This window comes from Lepisosteus platostomus, chromosome 3 (genome assembly GCF_059453375.1).
Source record: "Lepisosteus platostomus isolate fLepPlt1 chromosome 3, fLepPlt1.hap1, whole genome shotgun sequence".
Classification (NCBI taxonomy): domain Eukaryota; kingdom Metazoa; phylum Chordata; class Actinopteri; order Semionotiformes; family Lepisosteidae; genus Lepisosteus; species Lepisosteus platostomus.
The window spans coordinates 46,170,569-46,195,416 of record NC_142613.1 but is presented as its reverse complement, the minus strand read 5'-3'; the positions used below and the strand labels follow the sequence as shown (position 1 = coordinate 46,195,416).

At 37.5% G+C, this 24,848-nt stretch overlaps 1 protein-coding gene across 2 annotated transcripts in view; it reads right to left on the bottom strand.

The window, feature by feature from the left end:
- mrap2a (melanocortin 2 receptor accessory protein 2a) overlaps positions 1–16,772 on the bottom strand; it is a 31,450-nt gene extending 14,678 nt beyond the window's left edge. Inside the window, exons 1-3 of one of the 2 annotated variants that reach the window (XM_088625738.1) lie at positions 15,941–16,772; positions 15,392–15,550; positions 1,392–1,491 (exon numbers count right to left, since the gene is read on the bottom strand). In XM_088625738.1, the coding sequence (XP_088481864.1) occupies positions 1,392–1,491; positions 15,392–15,518 (227 nt within the window). In that variant the 5' untranslated portion in view covers positions 15,519–15,550; positions 15,941–16,772. The remainder of the gene's footprint in view (positions 1–1,391; positions 1,492–15,391; positions 15,551–15,940) is intronic. The other variant, XM_088625737.1, reaches the window with a different exon arrangement.
- Positions 16,773–24,848: the final 8,076 nt, after the last annotated feature.

The following is a 24,848-nucleotide window of genomic DNA, read 5'->3' as shown; positions in this document are numbered from 1 at the left end:
GAGAATATACTGTAAAACAAAACATTGTGCATTGATGCAATCAAGTTTCAGAGATGTTCAGAAATACAAGCTGAGCTGTGCAAAAGTAATAAAATATGTCATAATCTATTGTACATAGTATACAACATAAAGTAAAGACGCTGGTCACACTGTATTAACCATTTATTGCAATAAAATGTGCTGTTAATCTCATATCCATTCTGCTGACCCACTCATAAAACTACTGAAATTCCAGCAACACTGGAAGTCTTTTGTCCAAAGGGACAAAGAATTACTGAAAACCTACAGCCACACATTCAGTCCTGGAGGGCCAATGTGTTTGCAAGTTTTAAGTCTAGGTGGGCTCTGAATACCTTAGGGTAGCACTTTATAAACATCAACATTTTATCTACCTCATTATACGTTTCATCTAACATTATTTTAAATTTGTATATTTTATAATTATATAATATCCATCCATCTTCTAACCGCTTAGGTCCAGAATTGAACCCAGGGCCCCATCTGCAGCCCTAAATATGATATATTAGCTTACATGAAGTATGGCTTCTTTTTTTCTAAGTACAGATTATATCATTACTTAATGTAATATCATTACAGTACTCATTACATTGTTAACAATGTGTAAAATCGGAGAGATTTGTTTCAGAACTTCTGACAGGTACAAGAAGTGCTTCTTGGGCCCTACTCTTTATTTAATCTTTTAACAATATAGCTTGGGCAGCAAGAACTTCAAATACACAACAATACTGATGAAACCATCTTATGTTCAACCTGACCATGGTTTGGATAAAATTTCACAGGGTTTTTGTGAGCTGTGCTTTTTGCTAAACTAAGATAAGACTACATTCCTGCTATTCAATAAAACTAATTAAAACCTGCACTTACAAAAATGATTTGAAGTAAGGCAAAGGTCAATTCACAATTTATAAACATCAAGACATTTGGTTAGACAGGGCTTTAAAATTTAAAACTCATAAAATGTTCATACTCAGCATCTTGCAACTTAACAGTAGTGCTTTAATCAAATTGCTGCTTTAGATAGTAACTAGTGACTTTGGACGTAACTCATTTCAATTTTCTTTAGCTAATGACTGGAAAAATCTGCAGAGTGAGCTGAAACTACTCGCCTTTTCATTCGAAGGCATTTTCAGCTGTATGATTAAATCTTTTCTGCCTCACACTGCCGGTGATTAACATCTTGTTGATTTTATTGATTGTTGTTCTTCCTTCTTTCTTGGGTTTGTTTTCTGTGAAAACACGGCACCAGCCTCCTGATCAAGCCATCTTTGTACATGGGGATTGGTTCTTGGCTGCCTTATCTGATTATTATTGATTTTCACAATGACAGACAACGGAAAGGACCTTCAAGGACTCTGAATTCAGGGACTTACTCTGGATGTGGTGCACCTGTCTTCGTCAGCAGTGTCAGGACGAAAAACATGAAGATGACAAAAACTGCCAAGCCAACCCAGAAGCCAATCACAATGGAATCTGTGAAACAAAAGCATTGAGTCAGCTTTCATACATCTTTCCTTACGCCGCAATTCGTCTTTCCTTGCAAGACCTGTTTTACTGCATTGATTACATTCACCAACTGTGTCAAAGAGTTTAGGTGCAAAACCCAATCCAGGTAACGAATTGATCGCTTTGATCCCTTATTATCACAGGCAACAAAGCATCCAGAATTTTGTATTGATGAAAGGTTGACAGACGAACACAATGTCTTGAGTGTCCAATTATACAGCATGAGGACAGGGCAACAAAAAATGCACAGAGGACACAAAAAGTCATCAAAAACATATAGTATAGTAAGTATATTAAAAGGCAATAACATGTATTAGATACACTGTGATCAGCTGTAAGAAATTAGAAAGTTACTTTACATATAGTGATGCCACAGCTGTTTGATGATGCATGGCTTCAGAGAACAAAATATCACATGGCAAACATTGCTAATGAAGGCTAGTACGCACTGCATCCCAGCTCCATATTTATACTAAATCATTATTTTAATTAAATTGATACTATTGGCCTCATTTAAATGACATTTTGATGTAAAGTATAGCCTACTGTATATATCAATGCAATTCTATGTTATTCTCCACTGTAACTTTACCAATTAGATCCCTTTAGATAGATTAGATCCATCAGACCTAACTTTCCACAAAATCATGTTCACCCTACATTCTAGGTGAGGTTAAAAACATTAGCTGAATATCCATTTTCTTTTTGTGAGCATTGTGTGAATGGTCAGACATTTTCCATTTGGATGAATTAAGCATTTTTTAAATTTTAAATTTTTGACATCTCAAATCATATGTAATAAATTAAGTGCATTTTCAGTTTACAGTACCGTATGTGCAACCCAGAAAATAATCTTTTTTCAATATGACATCTTTCTAAGTAAAACATTAATCACAACTGGACAAGAATGTCATAAGGTTATATCTTTAAATTACATTAAATAACAGAAATCACTAAGGTTACAATAAAAATGACAGTATCCTATTGTGCCACACAGAAGGAGAACATGATTAGTATAATGTGTACTGAATGGTGATAATGTAAAGTACCACACACTATGTCACTTTTGCACGCTGCCAATGTGATTTTTCCTTCAGCTTGTAATCAAGGAGTCAAAAAGGGAGAGAAGTATCCGTTCACTTTGCTGCACAATATACTGTAATTACCACCAATCACTGTCAGTTACAATACAGTACTTTCTAAATGGAAGTTCTTAACTGAAGTACAGTTTGGGAGACATAACAACAGATAAGCCAGTCTCACCCAGCTGTTTAATATTGAAATCATTACCTACTTTCACTATAAACTGTAACTCTTGCACACACCTCTTCTCACATTTTTTTGCATTCATCCCACCCCACCCCATCACCACCTTTGTACAGTACGTACAATACTTCTCTCTGAATGGGAGTCGAGCCTCCTCATCCTATGGCCAGGAAGCTACCCCTTAACCAAGCAGGTTAAACCAAAACGTATTATACATGCTCAAACGTTCGCAAAACATTTCATTCTTGGATGATGTTATTTACCATACAACTAAAATAGTGTTTTTCTGGCTTTTAATGAAGTTATGAAATTATCAGTACAGTCTCAGTTTTCCTATTTATGTACTTCATGTCATGTGCTATAGACCCATTGCCACACTAATGCAACCTGTCTTACTCTGCAGAATTTCAAATGTATTTGGAGATTGATGTTTCTGCTGTTCCAAGAGTAGAAACATGACATTCCTTTGAATAAAAAAAACACTTTTTTTTATTCAGATTTTTCCATTACAAACTGAATTTAAACTCTAAGAAAATGAACTAAAGCATAATAAGGCAAAACTCTCAACTAATTTAAAGATGAAATAAAAAACCTCACCAGCATTAAAGCTAATTTCCTAGTATATAAGACACGGCTTTTCTATGAGCATGTTTAATGTCTCCAGTAGGCTATTCACTAACAGATGAAATTGAAATGAGTGCTTCTACTGAAAGTAGTGAAGCAGTATTACAATGCTATGAATCTTTTGGTTTATCTTGGTTAATTAAGTTCTGGGTAAAAGATTAAGGATCACGAAAAAGTTGAGGACCAGAGGATAAAACAGAGATGTAGGGAGAAAGAGAGAGGGACACAGAAGGAGAAAGATAAAGGAGAAATAAGAGACAGTGCCAGGTGGGAGGTCCTTGTTCCAACCAGCCTTTAAGACCAGTCTAGTTAAGTATTTGAAGCTTGTTAAGAGAGCTTGCCATTCTGTTGTTTTTAGGAAACTCTGATTTCCTGTATAGAGAATCCCAGGGTTAAAAACTGTCCTGGTTAGTGGATGCATTTTTACAATCAGGAGATAGGTTCCCATTCATTTTGAAGCATCTGAGATGATATACTGTATAGACAGATTTAATTCTAGGTTGTATTCTGTTTGGTGCATAAAGCAGGTTTATCTCTATTTTGGGGTCTGTTATAGAATATAGAATTTGAATGTTTGCTAGCAATCTGGGGCTTTCTGGGTGGTCTTGGTCTGGTGTGTTGTGTGTTATTATTAATCAATATTTAATCTTGTGTGGCTAATGTATTACCCTTTTCACCAAAGGTGTGTGACAAAACCAAGAACTCAGGTGCCTCTTATTATACCAATAACTTGGTTGGGTTTATTCTTAGAAAAATCTTTACAATTTGCGGAATATCTTTATTTATTTTAATTATTGATTAACCCCTTTGTCTATTTCTGGGATTCTCTATTATCATAAACCCCTATTTGTTACAATATATAGTAACAAAGCAACCAGCCACCAATTTGACATTCAACAAAAAAATAAGATAAAGAAAATATTAAAGAATAATTTAAGAGACTTTTGTCTCATAGATCCTAAAATATGAGTTTAAGCTGCAAGTGACTGAGTGACAAAAGTATCAATAGGTCATAGAATAAAAATAAAACTGTTGCTAAACTTAAATTGCTTCTTGTTTAATAGGATTTGTTGGATCTGAGACTTTTATATGCGTCTGTTACCTTAATAAAATCTCATTCCAAATATAACACAATAACCAAAAAAAAGTGTTGTACACATTCCTAACAAATCAAAGCAGATCTGACTATATTTAATTTCATATGTTCATTTTTTACAGGGTGCATTACATCTTAAAATCCTCCTTGTATCATTTTTTAATCTGCTTCTCTTCAAATTTCATTTCCAACAATCAAAAATATATTACTTCCATTATAACTAGGTTGATTTGGAGGGACAAGTGACCTAGTGTTTGATTTGCAACATCTCCTTAAAAATCACAGTGGTTTGGGTACGACTCTGAAATGTACTACAGGTGAGTGTGGCAGCAATTTGCATATGTTTTGGGAATGCTCTGTGACAGGGAATCTCTGGATTTATCCAGCTGGTATGGTATTGGTGATTTCTGGTATGATCATATATACAGTGGCTTCCAAAACTATACTCTCCCATCCAGTGATGTCCTGTTTTGATGAATTACAAATTATGTATACACAGTTATTAAAGTGATTTTTTAATCAAATCTCAAAATGAATCCTACCATACAGTAGGTGAAACAAGTTAAAATATGTTGATGACATATGTATTCATAACTCTCTGATCTCTGCCAGTGTGCAATAATAAACTATGAATTCCATGCAAAGACTTAGCATATACTGTATAAAGGTCAAGATCAAGGAGCTCGCAAAGCTCAAGGATAAAGTTGTAGAAAGATACAGGAAGATATGAAAAGACAGTGAATAACCCTTTGAGCATGATGAAGCTAACATTAAGGAGTAATACTTAGTAATATTTAATAACATTATGTAATATCCAGATATTGCCTAAATCAGGATGTCCCTGCAAACAGAGCATCTGGGAACAGGGGGAAACAGGAGGATTAGGGATACCACCATTAGGATTGTGGAGGCTTTGAAAAATGCTCAGATGATAACATCCATCAGACAAAGCTGTCCTATACAGTAGAATGTGAAGAAGAAAGCCATTACTAAAAACATCAGCTGAAATGAAGTATGCAATAAAGCACATAAGTGAAACATGTGGTAAAAGGTTTGTTGACAGCCGAGGCGAAACTGAAGCTTTTTAGTTTAAAAGGCAAAGCATTACATCTGGCACAAATCCAACACAGTACATAAACTGATAATGTGTTAACAGAAAACAGAGAGCATAGATAATGGATAATACGATGTAGTGGAGTACCACAGTGCTCCACTGTATAGTGTAGTGTAATTAGTGGAGCACCACAGAGATCCAGATGTGGTCCACTACCCTTCCTAATTTAAATCAATAATATAAATTCTGGTAAAGTTTGTGAACTAGTCAAATTTGTAGAAAATACCAAAATAGGAGGATAAGCAACACTGCCGAAGCAGCAAATTAAATTCAAAAAGACTAATAAGAATTCAAGACTGGGCAAACACGTGGTAGATCATATTCATTTTAGACTAATGCAGGGTTTTTGCAAGAGGCTAAGGTGTCTATGTTAACACATTAACATCTCCTAGGCAATGTGAAGCAGCAGAAGAAAAACTAAAATGTTAGTATATATAGTAGTAGTAGTATAGAATTGAAATTAAAGGATGCTAAAAATGTACAATGTAGTAGTAAGAGCTCATTTTAAATATTTGTTCATTGCATTCTAAAACAATGTTGCTGCTTTGAATTGGTCCAGAGAAGAGTAACCAGATCCATTCCCTGGTTTAAGGGAATATTCTCGACTGACAGGCTGAAGTACCTTTGCTTACTTTGCAGGTACTGGTTAAGACTGAACTTCCTTTTAAATCTTGCATTTCATTTGCAAAGAACAGCTAAATAATACTGTTCATCTTCAACACCTGTCTCAGTCTTGACGGTGGCTTTACTTACAAAAGTTGTCCATACAGCCCTGTTCCCCTATATTTTTAATTCTCTCTCCATTTTAATCTTTTCTAAATTCTAATGTTTTAATTTGTAACTGTGTTTATATGTAAAAGTGCAATACATTATAATTGAACAAATGAAACCCTTAAAGCACTTTACACTAGGTAATATTACTTCTGCAACTAATTTTTACTCTTATGGCACTTCTCATCCACAATTCAGTGCTCAGAGTACTGAGAGCTGTCATCAGTGAATGTGTGTTTGGGTCGAGGATTCAAACTGCAGGCACTGGAACACGTCCAAAAACTTAAGCTGCTTGACACAAATGAGCTTCAAGCTCACTACACTAAACGATTGGTTGACTGCTGTGGGGATTTGCATTCTCTTGAGAGATGATACATGAGGCCTGTTATTCTCACCCCAGTTAAGCACTTTAGCCCCCTTCAAAGTTCTCAGTTATCAAGTTTTTTGTCACAGTTACAGTAACACTAAAGCCATGTTCTTCAATTAGCGGCCTGTGGGTTAAATCAGCCCTCAGAGTAGCTCTCAGTTTGACTGTGCCACAATAGAAAAAAACAACAGTCGAAGATACACAAGTAATAATAATTCACTAGAAATGACAATGCCCAAGATCGAACTACAGTGGTGTGAAAGTGTTTGCCCCCTTCCTGATTTCTTATTTTTTTGCATGTTTGTCACACTGAAATGTTTCAGATCATCAAACAAATTGAAATATTAGACAAAGATAACACAAGTAAACACAAAATGCAGTTTTTAAATGAAGGCTTTTATTATTAAAGGGAAATAAAATCCAAACCTACATGGCCCTGTGTGAAAAAGTGATTGCCCCCCCCTGTTAAAACATAAATCAACTGTGGTTTATCACATCTTTGGAAAGCTGAGTTCAATTTCTCTAGCCACACCCAGGCCTGATTACTGCCACACCTGTTCTCAATCAAGAAATCACTTAAATAGGACCTGCCTGACAAAGTGAAGTAGACCAAAAGATCCTCAAAAGCTAGACATCATGCTGCGATCCAAAGAAATTCAGGAACAAATGAGAAACAGAGTAATTGAGATTTATCAGTCTGGAAAAGGTTATGAAGCCATTTCTAAAGCTTTGAGACTCCAGCGAACCACAGTGAGAGCCATTATCCACAAATCGTGAAAACATGGAACAGTGGTGAACCTTCCCAGGAGTGGCCGGCCGACCAAAATTACCCCAAGAGCGCAGTGACGACTCATCCAAGAGGTCACAAAAAACCCCACAACAACATCCAAAGAACTGCAGGCTTCACTTGCCTCAGTTAGGTCAGTGTTCATGACTCCAACATAAGAAAGAGACTGGGCAAAAATGGCCTGCATGGCAGAGTTCCAAGACGAAAACCACTGCTGAGCAAAAAGAACATAAAGGCTCATCTCAGTTTTGCCAGAAAACATCTTGATGATCCCCAAGACTTTTGGGAAAATACTCTGTGGACTGACGAGACAAAAGTTGAACTTTTGAGAAGGTGTGTGTCCCATTACATCTGGCGTAAAAGTAACACAGCATTTCAGAAAAGGAACATCATACCAACAGTAAAATATGGTGGTGGTAGTGTGATGTTCTGGGACTGTTTTGCTGCTTCAGGACCTGGAAGACTTGCTGTGGTAAATGGAACGATGAATGAATTCTGCTGTCTACCAAAAAATCCTGAAGGAGAATGTCCGGCCATCTGTTCGTGACCTCAAGCTGAAGCACACTTGGGCCAAGTAGGTTTGGATTTTTTTTCCCTTAATAATAAAAACCTTCATTTAAAAACTGCATTTTGTGTTTATCTTTGTCTAATATTTCAATTTGTTTGATGATCTGAAACATTTCAGTGTGACAAACATGCAAAAAAATAAGAAATCAGGAAGGGGGCAAACACTTTTTCACACCACTGTATTATGGACCTGATATTTGGCTTAACCTGTCTGGCTGAGGGCCGGCCTCCTGGCCATAGGACGAGGAGGCCAAGATCCCCCTGCAGGGTAACCAAGGGGTCGCTGCAGAGGTGGAGTTGGGGTGGAGGTGGGATGCAAAAGTTGCATGCGAGGGAGAGGGATATCGCATTGGTATTTATAGCATTTGGTGGAGGAAGGATGAAGGGAGTGATTGCTGCTTACTGACAACCGGGAACGATTGAGCGTGGTTGTGGTCATCCCTCCCGAACTTTCGTTATATAAACTCCATTAATAATAATTGCTTACACTTTTCTGGACACCACTCAAAGCGCTTTACAGGTAATGGGGACTCCCCTCCACAACCACCATTGTGCAGCCCCACCTGGATGATGCGATGGCAGCCATAGTCCGCCAGAACGCTCACCACACACCAGCTATCAGTGGGGAGGAGAGCAGAGTAATGAAGCCAAGGGGGAGGATAGAAAGGGGCCTCAGCCTCTCAACTTCTCAAAGATAACCCTCTCCACTGAGAACAAGCAACTTTTCAATCTTGATTTAAATAGTAAAAAGAAAGAAACTTTTCATTGGGAAGTTAGCCAATATATAGATATTCTAGATTTTTTTTGGAGGCTTAAAATCTGTTAGTACAAATGGGTATTTTATTGTAAAGTAGCACAAGAACATAAAGGTTATAACAGACAGGATATCAAATGGAACATGAGAAAAATTACACAGGAGAGGATAATATTTAGTACAAAAAAATGTTACACAGGACAGGATGTCATTCAGTCCATCAAAACGGTTTTTGGCTGTTAGGTGCTAAATGATCCAAGAATCTCATCCAGTTACGTCTTGAAAGAACCCAGAGTATTGGTTTCAAAAACATTTCACAATGCATTTGAGGATTTCGATGGGCTAATTTTAACTCCCCTCATAGTTCTTTCGGTTTCTAGCTAAAAATTTTCTTCAGTCTGTCAGTGTAGGACATCTTGGTGCTCTCAAATGGACTGACTCATAGCAGCAGTATCTTTTCTGGAACACGATTAAGGAAATTGTACACATTATTCTAAATGTAATCTGATTATTGTATTACTGTATATAATATTACGAAAGCATAATTTGATTTAAACAGTAACTATATATCATATTGTTTTACTTTTCAAAGCTTCTCCACATTGTCTAGAAGATCTGTACAAGATGCAATTTGTAAATGTTAACATAAACACCCACTATAAGTCTTTTTCATAAGTAACTTCTTCAAGCTCAGTGTTTCTCATTGTATGTATTCATTGAGATAAAGTTTGTGAACTCTTTATGTCCAAATAATACCAAATGTTGGCCTGATGAAACAAAATGACACAAAACGTGATGCTCTTTCAACATTTATTTATCCTCAAATGCTGTAAAATTCAATTTTCATGAGCGACAAAGTTAAAGCACGTTTAGATTGAGTCATTTGTGTCACTCCCTTGAGCAGCAGAGAGTGTAACTAAACATTCCCTGCAACTGGTGATCAGACTCTCAAATTAGTTCTGAAGATTTTTGGTTTATTCTTCCCTGCAGACATCCTTCAAACTGACATTTGGGGGCTGCCTTCCATGGAGAGCTTGCTTCAGGTTCTGGCGAACTTCAGAATTGGAAGCAATGTACTTTTTAAAGAGCAGTGGTTGTCTCCTTGCTAGCCTTCCATCAACACCATTCTTCTGTAATTTTCTGATGGCTGAGTCATGAACAGTCATATTAGCCAAGGTGAGAGTGGCTTCCTTGGATATTCCCCTCTGGTTCTTTGGAACTCCCTTGGTGATTTTCCAGTTTGTTCTTGGAGACATTTTGGCAGGGTGATCTCTTCAGGGTAGAGTGACTGTGGTCTTGAACTTTCTCCATTTATAGACTATCTGCCTGATAGTAGATTGATGGAGTCTTTCAGTTTTTGAATGTCTTCTGTAATTTACTTTGCAGCTTCTACAGTGTTTGATAATCCTTCTAATGTTATATAATCTGCAAACCTGACTAGTGCAATTACTATGCCAGAATCTAAACCATTGATATGCAGTAACTTAGGAAAAGCATTCTTTCTAATATAGATAACTGTAGTGTTCTATTGATAACATTACCCCCAACAAAAACAATATGTTTTTTTAATGTATTTTATTATCACTATTTATTAAAAACCTGCATTAGAATTAAATTATAATCTGTTGACATTAATTTGTGGGATGATTTTGGTAAGGTTTCAATCAGTCAGCCCTTAAGTGTAACCTATCACTGTCACAAACTTTAAATGTGTATGTAAAGTACCTACTGTATGTGAGGCTGCTTGTGAGCAAAGTAGCACTGAATATTCCAATAGAGGATTTCAGAGTTTCAGATTCTTTTTTGTGACCAAATTACAGTGATATCTGTAACCTAAAGCATTTTTGTCTTTTATTGTTTCCTGCTCTGCCATGTAAAGAATGAAAAATACTGTACATTTATACAGTATTTAAACACAGCTGAGCTACATGTTCATACAGCTCAATTTATAAACAACATTTAAATGATCTGGTACTGTACTTCAGTCTCTGATGTGGTGTTCTCCCGGTGAGTGGCATTACCATGACACCATGAGTCCTGATGCTCCTCCGTGCTGCTGACGGGTTTATCCATGCGTATCAGTTACAAGTACATTTTACTAACATAGATATATATTAGAATTTGAGTTCGTATTACTTATAACTGCAGATGACCTGAAAATGACTGTGAGACTATGTTTTGACAGAGTACTTAGTGTAGTGTTCTAGGAAATAGAAAAGCTAATAAGACATGTTGTTTTTAAATTTGGTTGCTGCACCCACAGTTGGAAATAGGTCATTCAATTCACTCTTCAAATAATGTGCATAATGCTATGAATGGATAATATCTCCACTTCAGATCCCTACTTTGGTAACATACTGCTATGAGGATGAAAGCGAGTTAATATTGTCTAACCTTTAGAAAGAATGGCTCAGCGGTACTCTGTAAGGGAACTAACATACAAAGCAGCAGGAACAATATTTTAAATGTGACCCTTTGACTGTTTTGGAGTACTCAGTGTCCATGGCATGGACTGTACACTATAACTGACAACAGAAAGGAATTATTTTTACAAAATTACACTTTTCACTTCATTTTTTCTAGATGGCTTCTTCTCGCAATACATGCTTAACATACAAGATGAAGTACAAATACACATCAAGCCACAAGAGATCATATGCAAAAACAGAAAATTCTAGAGATCAGTTTTATGTTTCTGCACATTTCTGTTTCACAGCACCTACATCAGCCCTTTACAAAACACTTCTTCCATCCCTTGTCTATGGAGTCACTGAACCCTGAAAAACTCAATCTGCCCCCATGCCATTTTATTTCCATTGATGAGCATAATATGTTTGTATGTAAATAATTGCTTTCACGATGATTATTACATATACATTGCTGAGAAAACATATTTGTGAACTCCCAATATATCTTTGGGAATTACAATTTCTTACCATGATACAACAGGGACCCAGCCTCTTGAGCTAAAAAGAGATCTCCCAGCAGCCCAGCGGCTGCGGCCCCTGCTTTTACAGGGGAGGGCGGTGACGTCACCGCTCTGGTAAGCCAGCTCTCGCAAGCAATGGAGGCCGTATGCGTTACAGTATATTCTTAAGAGAGTTTTCTTAAATAACCAAAAGGGATTATATTTACCAATTCAATGTTTTTAGAAAGCAATGGTGTATGATTTAAGAAGAAATCCATAATTAAGTATCAGTGTATGTGAAATAATAAGTGAACCCCTTGTTTACCTAGCAAAATTAAGAGGATGATTATAATTAGGTGGTTAAATGGGTAACAAGTGAATTGAGTTTGGCATCCCTGTCCTATCAAATGGTCAAAATGTTTGTGGGTTTTTGTTTTTACCGTACAGATTAGTGGCAAGAGGTTAAAATCAGGTGGTTAAAATCAGTGCTCGTGCCTCAACCATCAGGAAATGACTGAATGGGAATGCTTTTCATTAAAGGAAAGCCAGGAAGAAATTCTAAAAAGAACATTTCCATCCGTCTCAAGTTTGTGAAAGAGCACCAGGACAAGAAGACTCCTGGAAGAATGTTCTCTTGACAGATGTGTGGAAAGATTAAGTTTTTGGCCACAATAAGAAATGTTTTGTCTAGGAGTTCTAGGAGTTCATATAGATATTTAAACAAGGATATTTACTGTTGTATCATTTCGTTAATTAAACAAATATATTTTGCATAATTACATTTAACAATGCATGCATTTAATTGGTTTATCTTTATCTTTTATGAATATTTTCATGAAAAACGAATCACATGAATATGGACCAAACTAGGAAATTCACAAACTGTTTCTTAGCACTGAATATTATTAGCTAGAAAAATATTACAAATCATTGAGTCAGTACTGGTTTCACACATTAGTGGTTATATTACAAAAGAAAAATGTTCATAAGAATGCACAATACTAATTGTTTTCAAGACATATTAACATAAACAGGTGAGGGGCATAAGCAAATCATATTTTCTTGATAAACAGGCCTAAGGCTTTGTCAAGTAAATCATTGCTAATGTTTTTTGTATGTTTGGTTCACATTTTCATTTACCTGGAGAAAAATAAATGATAATATCTAGTCCAGTGGCTACAGATGCCTGGAATGTCAATGGTAACACATTATTTGCTTCACTTAATGGCTCTTAATGACTGACATAGGACAGCATTCTCATAACTGGTAAAACGAATCTCCGCATCTATCAGATTTATATCATGGTAGCATTTATATTCAAAACAGCCGGCCACTTGCTTGCCATCATGAGGTTTACTTCAATTCACAAGACAATAATATTTGGGCTGACTGTACATGTGTCATTCCCGACCACCTCAAGAAGATGAATATCCTTATCATACTTTGACATCTTTCTTCCTACAGCCTGATGTAGATATAGGATTTCCTTTGCAGGTGTCTTTGACAGTGTCAGCCACACCCATAGACCCTACAGGATTTGGTCATCATACAGGGATGGTACTGGATCCCTTCTGGGCAGCTTGGTCAGCTACACAAAGACATGAGACCTGAATGTCAGCCTACTGTACCTTTTTGTTAACAGTAGAACAGCAATAGGAATAACAACTTGTCATGGCTGGATGTCTTAGCTGTACTGTTATTCTAGAGTACTGAATTAATACACACCATATCATTTGTTTATTTATTATATGGTTTATTGGATTTTATAATAGCAGCAGGCTATGCTAAAAAATGCTGTGTCCAATACTAACTGGATGAAGACTAGCTGTAGTAGCTATCCTGGGACTAAGACACCTGGGCTTGAAATCACAATATCATGGAGAAACGGTACCGGAGCATTCGGGCCCGGACTACCAGACTCAGAGACAGTTTTTACCCCCGCACTATCAAACTATTAAACTCCCAGCCTCTCTCACTCTCACCTCACCTCTCACCTATGATCTGAACCTCACAGTGCCTTCTTTCTTTCTTACCAAAAACTCAAACACACATTGAAATCTACCTCTGCCTTACATGTCAAAAAGCTCACTCCCCATAATTTCTATCCCTTTATTTCATTCTGTTGATGCATGTTTTTGCACATCTGATGTTGATTTTGCACATTACCTTTTACCTTTATGTTGTTTTGCACATTGCCTGTTGTTGTTTTGCACATTGCCTGTTGTTGTTTAGCATATTACCTGTTGTTGTTTTTTGTACACTGCTTGTTGTCTCTGTCTTTCTTTTGTTATACAATTGTATTGTTGTTGTTTTTTGTACTATGTATCGTCTGAGAGCTAGCTAAATAGCATTTCGTTATACCATATACCTGTATATGAGTATAATGACAATAAACTTGAACTTGAACTTGAGAACTGCAGGGAGGAATTACTTGATATTCTCCTAGATTCTTGCATTGATTCTGCACATAGACTTTGCATAATGGCTGCAACAGGACAGAACATTCCCAGGCATTCTTTTGTTTCTTGAGTTGATTGGTGTCTTAATTTAATCTGCGCCACTCTATGACTGATTGCAATCCTGACACTGGGGAAAGATTGCTGGTGATTTTCCTATGTGGAGTTCCATTCTTCTTGTGATTTAAAGTTGACAACACTCAAGGTTTAAGTATATTGGGAACCAAAGGTATCACTGTTAGATTTTCTTTCTCAGGCTAAAGTTATCTTTTTTTCTTACACGTGGTAAAGATCATTCATTTTAAACATTATATATAGAACAATGTTTTAAATTAGCATGACTATTTGGCTGAGGGCAAAATTCCAACACTTAGGTACCTATAGTAAGTACATACAGTAAGCAGAATTTGTAGCATTTACTGTTGTAGCAAAACCTGTTGTAGCATTTAATAAAGTATACAGTAAAACTATTTATTTTAATATTTCTTCAGGTGACATTAATATTGATATTAATATTCTGTAGGATTTGGTCTGGATTGTGGTACAGAGATACAGAGATAAGTTACAGAGTAGTTTACTACTATTCTACTAGATTTTTCATCCAAGATAGAGATATATTATGTTTTTCTCTCCTATTGAAATGGCTGTAGAAATGTATACAAAAATTGTTTTCGTAGATGTCAGTACTCCACATGTGCATGAACTGTACTGTACATCTCTATTTTAAGATTACTGTAGTTCAATGGGAACAATTTACTGTATAAGCTTATTCTATGCTAAACTAAAAACCCTTCAATTTCCTAATAATTATTACCTATATTGCCTGAAATAAACTGACAAATCTAACAATCAAATTGATATCGATTATTGATGGCAATTGCAATACTTGCCATTACAATATTATTACTCTGCATCCATCAAAGGAATAACTTAATTTGTTTGGTATAAAAACATAATTCAGATCAAAAAGCTGTCTTTGGGGCAGTAAATCCCATGGAACAAAGGTGATTTTACACAGAACATTGCTGTTAAAATGTGGAAAGCTTTTCCAATTCAACCTGGTCACTGCAAAAATATGGCAATTTCTAAAAGTAACAGAGTACTAAAATAAAATAGTTCGACTGTCTTAACAATAAAGATAAAACCAAAAGACTCACATCTGTGCGCTTTAAGTCCTTCAAAAGAAACGGGCTCATCGTAGTCGTAATACTCATATTCCCAATAGTAATCAGGACCCCTCGCAGTGTGACGAGTTTTATTAGAATTATGACTGTACTGAGACATCGCCAGGTAGTGTTTCACGGAATTCAGGAAAGCTAGAAGAAATAAGAATAAAACACAAAAATTATAAAACTGCGTTCGAAGCAGCTTATTATTTCAACAAAGATGCAAAAAAAGGAAACGACTTTAAAAGACTGCGTAAGTCAGGAGAAACATTTTTTCAGTTTTCATCAAAGAGTTTTGGTGCTGTGTCAGACTAACCCTTAACAGTAACGGTTTTATCTTATACTCAGAGGCTTCGCACTTAATGCATAATATGCCCACTGTTAAAACGACTCCACTTACAGTATATCGTAAGTGCATATTTTATACGCCATTTCAGAAGCTTTTTAAAACACTTTTTAAACACTATATGCCTTTAGATAATGTTGATAATTGTATTGCAATTGTTCGTCGTTATACGTAGTAATAACATAATGACTTACAGACTTAAGTCTCCAAAGACAGCTGCATCATGATACTGTATATCCAAAGGAAGAAAAGGCGCAGAGCAACCTTCAGTTTTAAGGAGCGCACCAACACGATCCCTCGGCTCTATCTCCCTCTCATCCAACTGATTTGAGAATGCGCCTCCCGGAGGTTCTCCGACTCATTTCTGATTCCATTTACATCATCGGGATTTTCACAACGAATTGGCTGCTAGGGCACCACGGCTGTGGTGGGTGAATGAGTGTGTGTGCGTTTTCGTGTTGTTTTAAAAGATGTTACGAATCAAAGAATATCGAATTAATAGTGAAGTCTGTTCTGTGTAGAGGCAGATGACTCTTGTATTTACACAAACTACAATTTAATAGTGATACGAGTAAGACATATAGTGGACAACAAAATTCTGTCTGTAGAATTTAAGATTAATGCCAGAAATGTTCCTCTCGAATATAAATACTGCTTTGCATGATGATATATCGGTTTGAAGCTGAGCTCTGAAAAATCAGCATATCACGACAAAATTACATTAGGACAGACCATTGGAGACACAAAATAAATCCAATTAATTGCATGTACTGTTACAGAGCGTAGAGTAACATATTTCAAGAACGCTACGTGAGATGTCAAGGTGTAAAGAAGAGTTTCTTGATGCCAAAAGGTTAGGCAGTATTACAGGCCTATTCATGTAAGAGGTGAAACTGATAACTGGTACAGAGACTGATTTCCCAAAACAGAATTTAGACTGACTGAGATGAGGGCTACAGCAGGGTATTGATGCAGTGGAAAAGTTTCTTCTAAATGCATTATCAAAAGCTTTATTCCAATTTACTGTTCACTTTTCCAATTTAATAAAATCAAATACATTATAAATATGATGTACAGTAAAAGGTATATAATATTAATTTTAATGTATGTTTATATTCATGAAATGCACTTTTTCCTTTTTTATCTACTAAAAAGTTGGATTACAATCTCAGTGCTTTGAAGCATAGTGAAATTTGGATTTTTTACAGCAAAATTTCTTAAATCATTACAATTTTTTTGTAGCTGCACTGTATACAAAAATCAAAATCACCATCAAACATTTCCTCTGACAGGGTTGTAAAGACACAACCTTTGCATTTTTTATTCATTACATACAGTATTACCAGATGTATCTGGAGTGACAACAACCCATTCTTGTTTGTGTATAAATGTACATTGATACAGAGTTTTCTGAGTGTTTTATTCTTCTTACAAGAAATCAAAGCAACAGACAAAATAAAGGCACTAACAGACTTGATTTACTTCCAAAGGAAAACAAAAAACAATTAAAACCAGCGATGATGCACCCACTACTTGTTTTAGGAACAAGATGTCACACTCCAGGTTAGTGGCTTCTTGCATACTTCAGTTGCTCCAGGAAACCACATCATTCCCACAAGCCCAAGCATTCTTCCCAGGCTCATTAAAACATACTGAGGCTGGCTGTCGGTTTGTCCATCCTCCTGTCAATCAAGCACTCAATCATTTAATCAGGCTTCCAGTTGAACTCCCTATGTAATCCCTTCAATACCACTGGAGCTCTGCTCTGACATTGAGCTACCTTAGGTAGTCCTGTGACCAGCCTTGCTCTAAGAAACCTGAACTCAGCGAACCCTGAAAGCCTGCTATACTGAATCCCAAAGACCCTGAATCCTGGAGTAAGATCCAGCCCTAAGTGCCCTCACTGACATCCTCATCACCATTGGTCCGGTGGTGTTGTTCTCCTGCCTGCCTATAATCTGCCTGTAAGTGCCCCAATCTGCCTTCCTCCCATTCTACCTTTACTGTCCTCCATCTTCGGTCCTTCCAGGATCTTGCGAAAGTTATTAAGTCCTACACTTGGATCTCATACTGTCATTTCAACCATGGCAGTGAGATGAGACAATCTTTTAGACAAACTTTAGCAGGTCTCTGGTCAGAGAATGGAACTAGGCAAATATCATGCAATACTGCGTGCTACACAAATATCATTAGCATAGTAGAATTTAAGAGATTCGTTTTTTGTTAGATCATTTGTGTACATTATATGTTGAATCTCTTCGGGTTTTTATGAAAAATATTTTCAGTATAGGTGGTGATAGGCAGTGTTTGATCAAATGTGCTAAACGAAGTTCACCAGGGACAATTTAGAGGCAACAATTAATCTTGCTCCCTTGATTTTGGAACATAATGGTAGGTGGGAGGAAACTGGAACCCACTTCTGAAAACCCACACAAACAAAAGGCGCAGGTAACAATGAAAGCCAAGAGCTGTGAGAGCTATGTAATAGCTGTAATAGCAGCACCAGCTATGAAGAATGCCAATACAGTTGTAATGAAAATGATATAATTAAACAAAACATAAGTAGTTGCAGCAAAACACAAAAGTACATTCAATGCAAACAAGATACAAGAATTCAGTCTCCTGGTGGAGTGAAGGGAGAAATCAGGAAACACAGGAAATGCTATTTAACATCTGACCACCACCAGGTAAACATCAGAGCACCTGGTTTTATTCTTTCAATTTAAATGGGCATCTTTAGTATTCAAGGGACAGAGTCCTATAGCTTTTCAGGTAATTTATATTGAGGAACTAATTAAAAATCAGGAAAATGGATATTCTGACTTCAGTTTAACATAATTAGTTGAGTTTACTGATCAATATCAGAGGCAGAGTGAAAGCAGGAGGGCTAATGCAGTAGAAGGAGGCTACCAATAATTTAGCAAAACACTTTAGATTTAAAAACAGTTGGTTATGCTCAGGAAAAATGACTTGATAAATGCAATTAATTATGAAATGTAAAATTCCTTTAGAGTATAAATATGTAAATCTACGTAATTTTCTAGGATTAACTCAGATATCAATTAACATTTCCACCTTGATCCTGCAGGTTTAGCTTTTTGTCTAATTCAATAATGTGATGTTTAAATTGACCAGCCAGAGCTCTAAGCTGTGGAGCAGACTGACTAAATGCTCCTTAATTAAGCACAACGGTTCTCAAGGCAAGAGTTCTCAGACTGCCTGGAACGAAGACAGAGCTGTAGGACACAACTATGCAGAAATGTTCCAGACAAAGACAGGAACCTGGACCATTTTCAACCAAACTGAACATTTACAGTACATCCAGGAGAATCATACACATGTCATATGGAATTGGCACAGGAAAAACAGTGAAGGCACACAGGACAGTGGGACATAAACATCACTATGCCCAATTATTTTGCTATCATTCAACTATTGTGAGTCCTATTCCAACAGTAAATCTGCAGAGCAATCAAGACATCTGTCGTTACCACCTCATCCATCCTGGAACTATATCCTGGCTTGTGTCTACTGCTGTCCAAGCAACCCCATGTAGGCACAGGCTGTGGTTGCACTGTACCCTACCACCTACCAATAAGTGTGGACTGCTCTGCTGGTGCCACAGTAACAATAACATGTGAACGTTACTGAACGGTACGGATGGAGTGAATGCTAACAGCAATTAGAAACATCACCTTTAATCATCTACAAATCAAATCACCTGCAGCGAAGAGGCCATTAATTCCATATATGTTAAAAATATGAGCTATGGGTTGAAAGTTTAACAATGGTTAATTATTTTATAACTGTAGAATCAAAACTATTGTCTTTTGGCCACTGAACTTAATTAAAACCAAACAGACTAGTTACTATTCATAACATTCATGAAGATCCCCTGGCCCCGATAAAATTATACAGTATAATTAGTGTTATAACACAACATTGGCAAAAATTGCATTTGTGTTTTGAAATATCCCTGTAATAGCTTGACTCTGGAATTAGTTAAAAACTCTCAGGTGGCAGTTAAGAGGTAGATTTCCTGCTGAACAGCTATCGCACTGGGAAACAGGCAAACAACAGTGCAAACATGTCACTGTTCCAATGGTGACATCTTTGGAATACTAAAGGCCACGTTCTGTGGTTGAAGGCTTTCTTCCTTCCCCATGCCACTGAATCACAGCGAAAGGGAAATCTGATTCTCTATCATTCTGTTATATCAATATAAATACAGGAGCAATTTTTGACATCTTTTTAATTCAACCCGATTTCCAACCTTAAGGACCTATAGAGTTTTAATTATACATTTTTAATTATAAAACATATGAAGCTAAGCATAATATTTCTACTCTTTTTCTTTTTTTTAACATTTACAGCAGGATGACAAAACCTTTCTGTATCGATGGATGATAGCATCGGGCTGCTTTTGTACTTGTTTTCTATCTACAGGCTTAAGAAAACATATTTGAGTATGATTTTACTTATGTTATCTGCTTTAACTGAAAGTAGGCTCATTACAACTAGCAAAGCACGTTCTTGTAATGTGTGACTAACTCTGTATTCTCTTGTAATTGGTTTCCTATCATTCCTTACCCAATCCTTTAACTATCTTATAAAATTTGTAGATTTTACAAATGTTTGTAATCCCGAGGTTACAAAGCCCTCCCCCGACCTCCTTTCGGCAAATCCGATCACGCCTCCATTCTGCTACTTCCCGTTTACAAGCAGAAGCTTAAACAGGAGAGGCCAGAGTTAAGAACCATTCAACGTTGGTGGGATGAATCGGATTTTATACGAAATCACTGTTTTGCTACCACTGACTGGCAGATCTTCTGCGAAGCTGCCGAAAATAATATCAATCTGTATACAGACTATGTTACTGGCTACATCAGTAAATGTATTGAAGACGTGATTCCAGGGATTACTGTTTGCACATATCCAAATCAGAAACTGTGGGTAAATGGCAAAATACGTGCCAAACTGAAAGCTAGGACAGCTGCTTTCAATTCTGGCAATATGGATAAATACAAAAAAATCCAGATACAACCTCAGGAAAGCTATCAAAATAGCTAAATACAACTGTAGAGTAAAATTAGAGTCATATTATCACGGCTCCAACACACGGACCATGTGGAGTGGTATACGCACCATTACAGACTACAAAACGCAACCCAGCTATGTCGCACAACAGTCTGCCTCTCTTCCTGATGAGCTAAATTCATTCTATGCTCGGTTTGAGGTCAGTAACACAGATCCAGTCAGGAAGATTCCAGAAATCCAAGACGGAAACCCACTGATCATATTCAGAGTGGATGTTTGTAAAGTTTTTAAAAAGACCAATCCACGCAAGGCTTCTGGCCCTGATGCCATCCCTGGCCGTGTTCTGAAGGCATGTGCAGACCAGCTGGCAGATTACTTCTCGGACATATTCAATCTCTCTAGCTCAGTCTATAGTTCCTTCTTGCTTTAAGAAAACCACCATTGTCCCTGTTCCTAAGAAACCCAGAGTCAGCTGCCTAAATGACTACCGCCCTGTTGCACTCACATCAGTTATCATGAAGTGCTTTGAGCGGTTGGTCAAAGCATACATCACCTCCTCACTGCCTGACACCCTAGACCCACTGTAATTTGCGTATCGCCAGAACAGGTCAACAGAAGATGCTATTGCCACTGCCCTCCATACTGCCCTCTCACACCTGGATAAAAAAGGAACTTATGTGGGAATGCTGTTTATTGATTAAAGCTCAGCATTCAATACCATAGTGCCCTCAAAGCTTGTCATAAAGCTCCAGGACCTGGGACTGAACACCTCCCTCTGTAACTGGATCCTGGACTTCTTGACAGAACGTCCGCAGGTGGTGAGGGTGGGCACCAACATATCCTCTACCCTGACTAAACACTGGAGCCCCCCAAGGCTGTGTGCTTAGCCCTGTCCACTACTCCTTATTTACCCATGATTGTGTCACCAGGCATAACTCAAACACCATCGTTAAGTTTGCAGACCATACAACAGTCATTGGCCTGATCACAGATGGTGAAGAGTCTTCGTACAGGGAGGAGGTTGAAACACTTGCAGCATGGTGCCAGGAGAACAACCTCTCTCTGAACATCAGTAAGACTAAGGAGATGATTGTGGACTATAGAAAACACCAGGGAGGAGATCACGCACCTATATATATCAATGGGACTGCAGTGGGGAGGGTCAGCAATTTTAAGTTCCTGGAAGTTAACATCTCAGGGGACTTAACCTGGACCCACCACACCAACACCGTGGTCAAAACAGGACGGCAGCACCTATTCTTTCTCTGTAGGCTAAAGAGGTTTGGCATGCCATCACATATCCAGGCCAACTTCTACAGGTGCACTATTGAGAGCATCCTGACTGGTTGCGTCACTGCCTGGTATGGGAACTGCTTCACCCGGGATCGCAAAGTACTACAGAGGGTGGTGAAGTCTGCGCAGCTCATTACCGGCTGTGAGCTACCAAACATCCAGGATATCTACTCAGCTAGATGTCTGAAGAAGGCCAGGCCCAGTCATCCCAGTCAAAAACTGTTTTTCTCCTACCGTCCGGTAAGCGGTACAGAAGAATTTGGTCCAAGTCTAACAGACTATGGAACAGCTTCTACAGTACCTCCGGGCAATAAGACTGCTACATAGCCAACCTGCAGCTCCTTTAGCAAATCATCTGTAATGGCTACACAGACACACAGTTTTCACTGTATTCAGAATAACTGCACTACTTGTATATATATCATACACCATGGACACATAGCAGCTCTACTCATATTGAGTTTTATTCCATTTGTATTACATTTATTATTATGTAATAACAACCTCAATTTTGAGATTTTTGTGTTTTTGTGATTTTTGTGAGCTTGAGGATAATACATTTTCATTGCCAGCAACTACTGCTGCATGCTGTATTGTTGTGCATTTGATAAATAAACTTTGATTTGATTTGATTTGACTAGATGATGATCAGACAGAAAAGGGATTTAACTGTAAATACGCAGAACATAATTAATCATCTCCACAACTAAAAGATGATAGATAGAATTGGCAATCATGTCCTTGTTAACCACATGATTTGAAATCCCACTTATTGTGTTTCACTCGACCTGTGGTGGGAGAACGAGAAAGTGGAGAGTCCTACAGCCCCCTGTGTTCGAGCCATTCAACTTTTAATATGTTACAGGCTGCACAGCCCTGTGCTGGAGGTTGTGTGCTGATTGGAAGAGATATGTGTCCCTTGCCTACCACACCAGAAGCCAGCAAGGCTGCAGGAGCTGCTGTGTCTCTGGGAGCCAAGAGAGTCCTGCAGACTAATCCCAAGTACGAAGTAAATTGCTTGCCAACACATGGTGAATAACTGTCTCAGGAGGCAAGTGACATGACCCAGGCTCGATCCTGCCTATCAGCTGAGCTGCTTGGGGAGCCCCATCTTCTGCACCCTTCTGGTCCACTGCTGGAAGAGGCCTCTCAATGAACCTCTGTCTGCAACTCTCCTCAGCCAGCTTTCATCTACTGTACATACAGTACAGTACTTCGTCAAGTCTCTTTACACAAAACCCTGTTTTTGGTCTTAATTTAAAAAAAATTCCCATGTTAGTACAATGCTATGTCTCAATTTCCTTGGCATTCTATGTATTCTAAAATACTTGAAATCCTATATTTTTTCGTAACACTGTCTTTTTGTAGAAAGACAAATGTAGACCATATTATTTTCTGTCCTTCCCTGTGATGTATGAAAAAATGAGCCTGCATTTAACAGTGATTGATTTTCAAGTACTAAGGTTTGAGTGTACTTTTTAGCTACAATTCTTTAAGTGCTGTTCTCTCACTCTCCCAGTAAATATATCGGCAGTGCACTGGTGTGACTGACCAATCACACAGAGGGGAAAGGAATCCTTGGATGCTAAACTAAAAGATAACATCAATTACAAAGAAAAACTTAATTGTAAAGAAACTGGAGAAAACGCACCATTTTATTTGTTTACAAGCTTTAAAAAGACCATAATAGCAACATCTTTCAGAAACAAGTCTTTATTACAAACTTATAATAGTGGCCACCTTGGGAGGCTTAAATAAAGATTTGAACAGCATTAAAACTAAAGGTCTATTGAGATATAGCTTGAAAGGTCAATATCCTTTTCATTTCTTTGACCTGTTTTTACCAGAATGAGCCTTCTTCATCTACTTCTTGACTCCATTCTGAAAAGAGAAGAAAGTAAACACAACATTTCAGCTGGGAAACATTGTTTTCTTTCTTTTCTTTTCAGCATGGAATAAACCTGTTATTTGTTCCTTTGCAGCCTATGCCATGTATCATCAGTCATGTTTTGCTGGTAGGTCTACCTGCAGCCAAATAAGTTGTGGACAGATTTTTCTCCTCTTAAGAATCTATATAATCATGTAAAATGTATTACTACTACAATGTATGTATTTGTGATCCCCTTGACAAATACAGTCCATGTTTTCTCTTGTTTAAAATCACATGAAGCTACAGTACAGCTCCCACTTAAACAAAGAGCATAGAGTGCCTGCTCCCCATGGAAGCTTAATGAGTTCATTCGAAAGGTGACTTCACTCGGTCCAACACCTTATTTTTCAAAGTTTTCAAATTGAGTACAGATTTCAATTTGATCTAAAATAGGTGACTTTGCGACCAAGAAAGACTCAATACCTGGACTTCAGTTGGGAGGTTATTCACCAATATCTCAGAAACACTCCTACAACTAGGAGGTGGATCTGGGGGAGCAGAAGAGCAAGGAAACAGAGGACATGGAAATGAAAGTGATCTCATTGCAGATCTAGCCATCCAAGCGACTGCAGAGCCCAAGTCCCTATTAATATCGTTGTCATGTCTCCTCTGAGACTCAATTCCAGGTCAGATTGTCACCTGGATGAAGAGGAATGTGTCTACTAAGTGGCAAGACTGGACAGTCCAAAAATCCATGGGCACCTCATTACTCTGTTACGCTGAAAATAGCTGATAGTAAGGGATGAACCCTATGCAGATATAGGGAACTCAAGGAGCTGCGAGCAGAATAAACAGGGAGATCCAAGGTCGAAGTCCAAAGAAACAGTAGGTCAAAAAGCCAA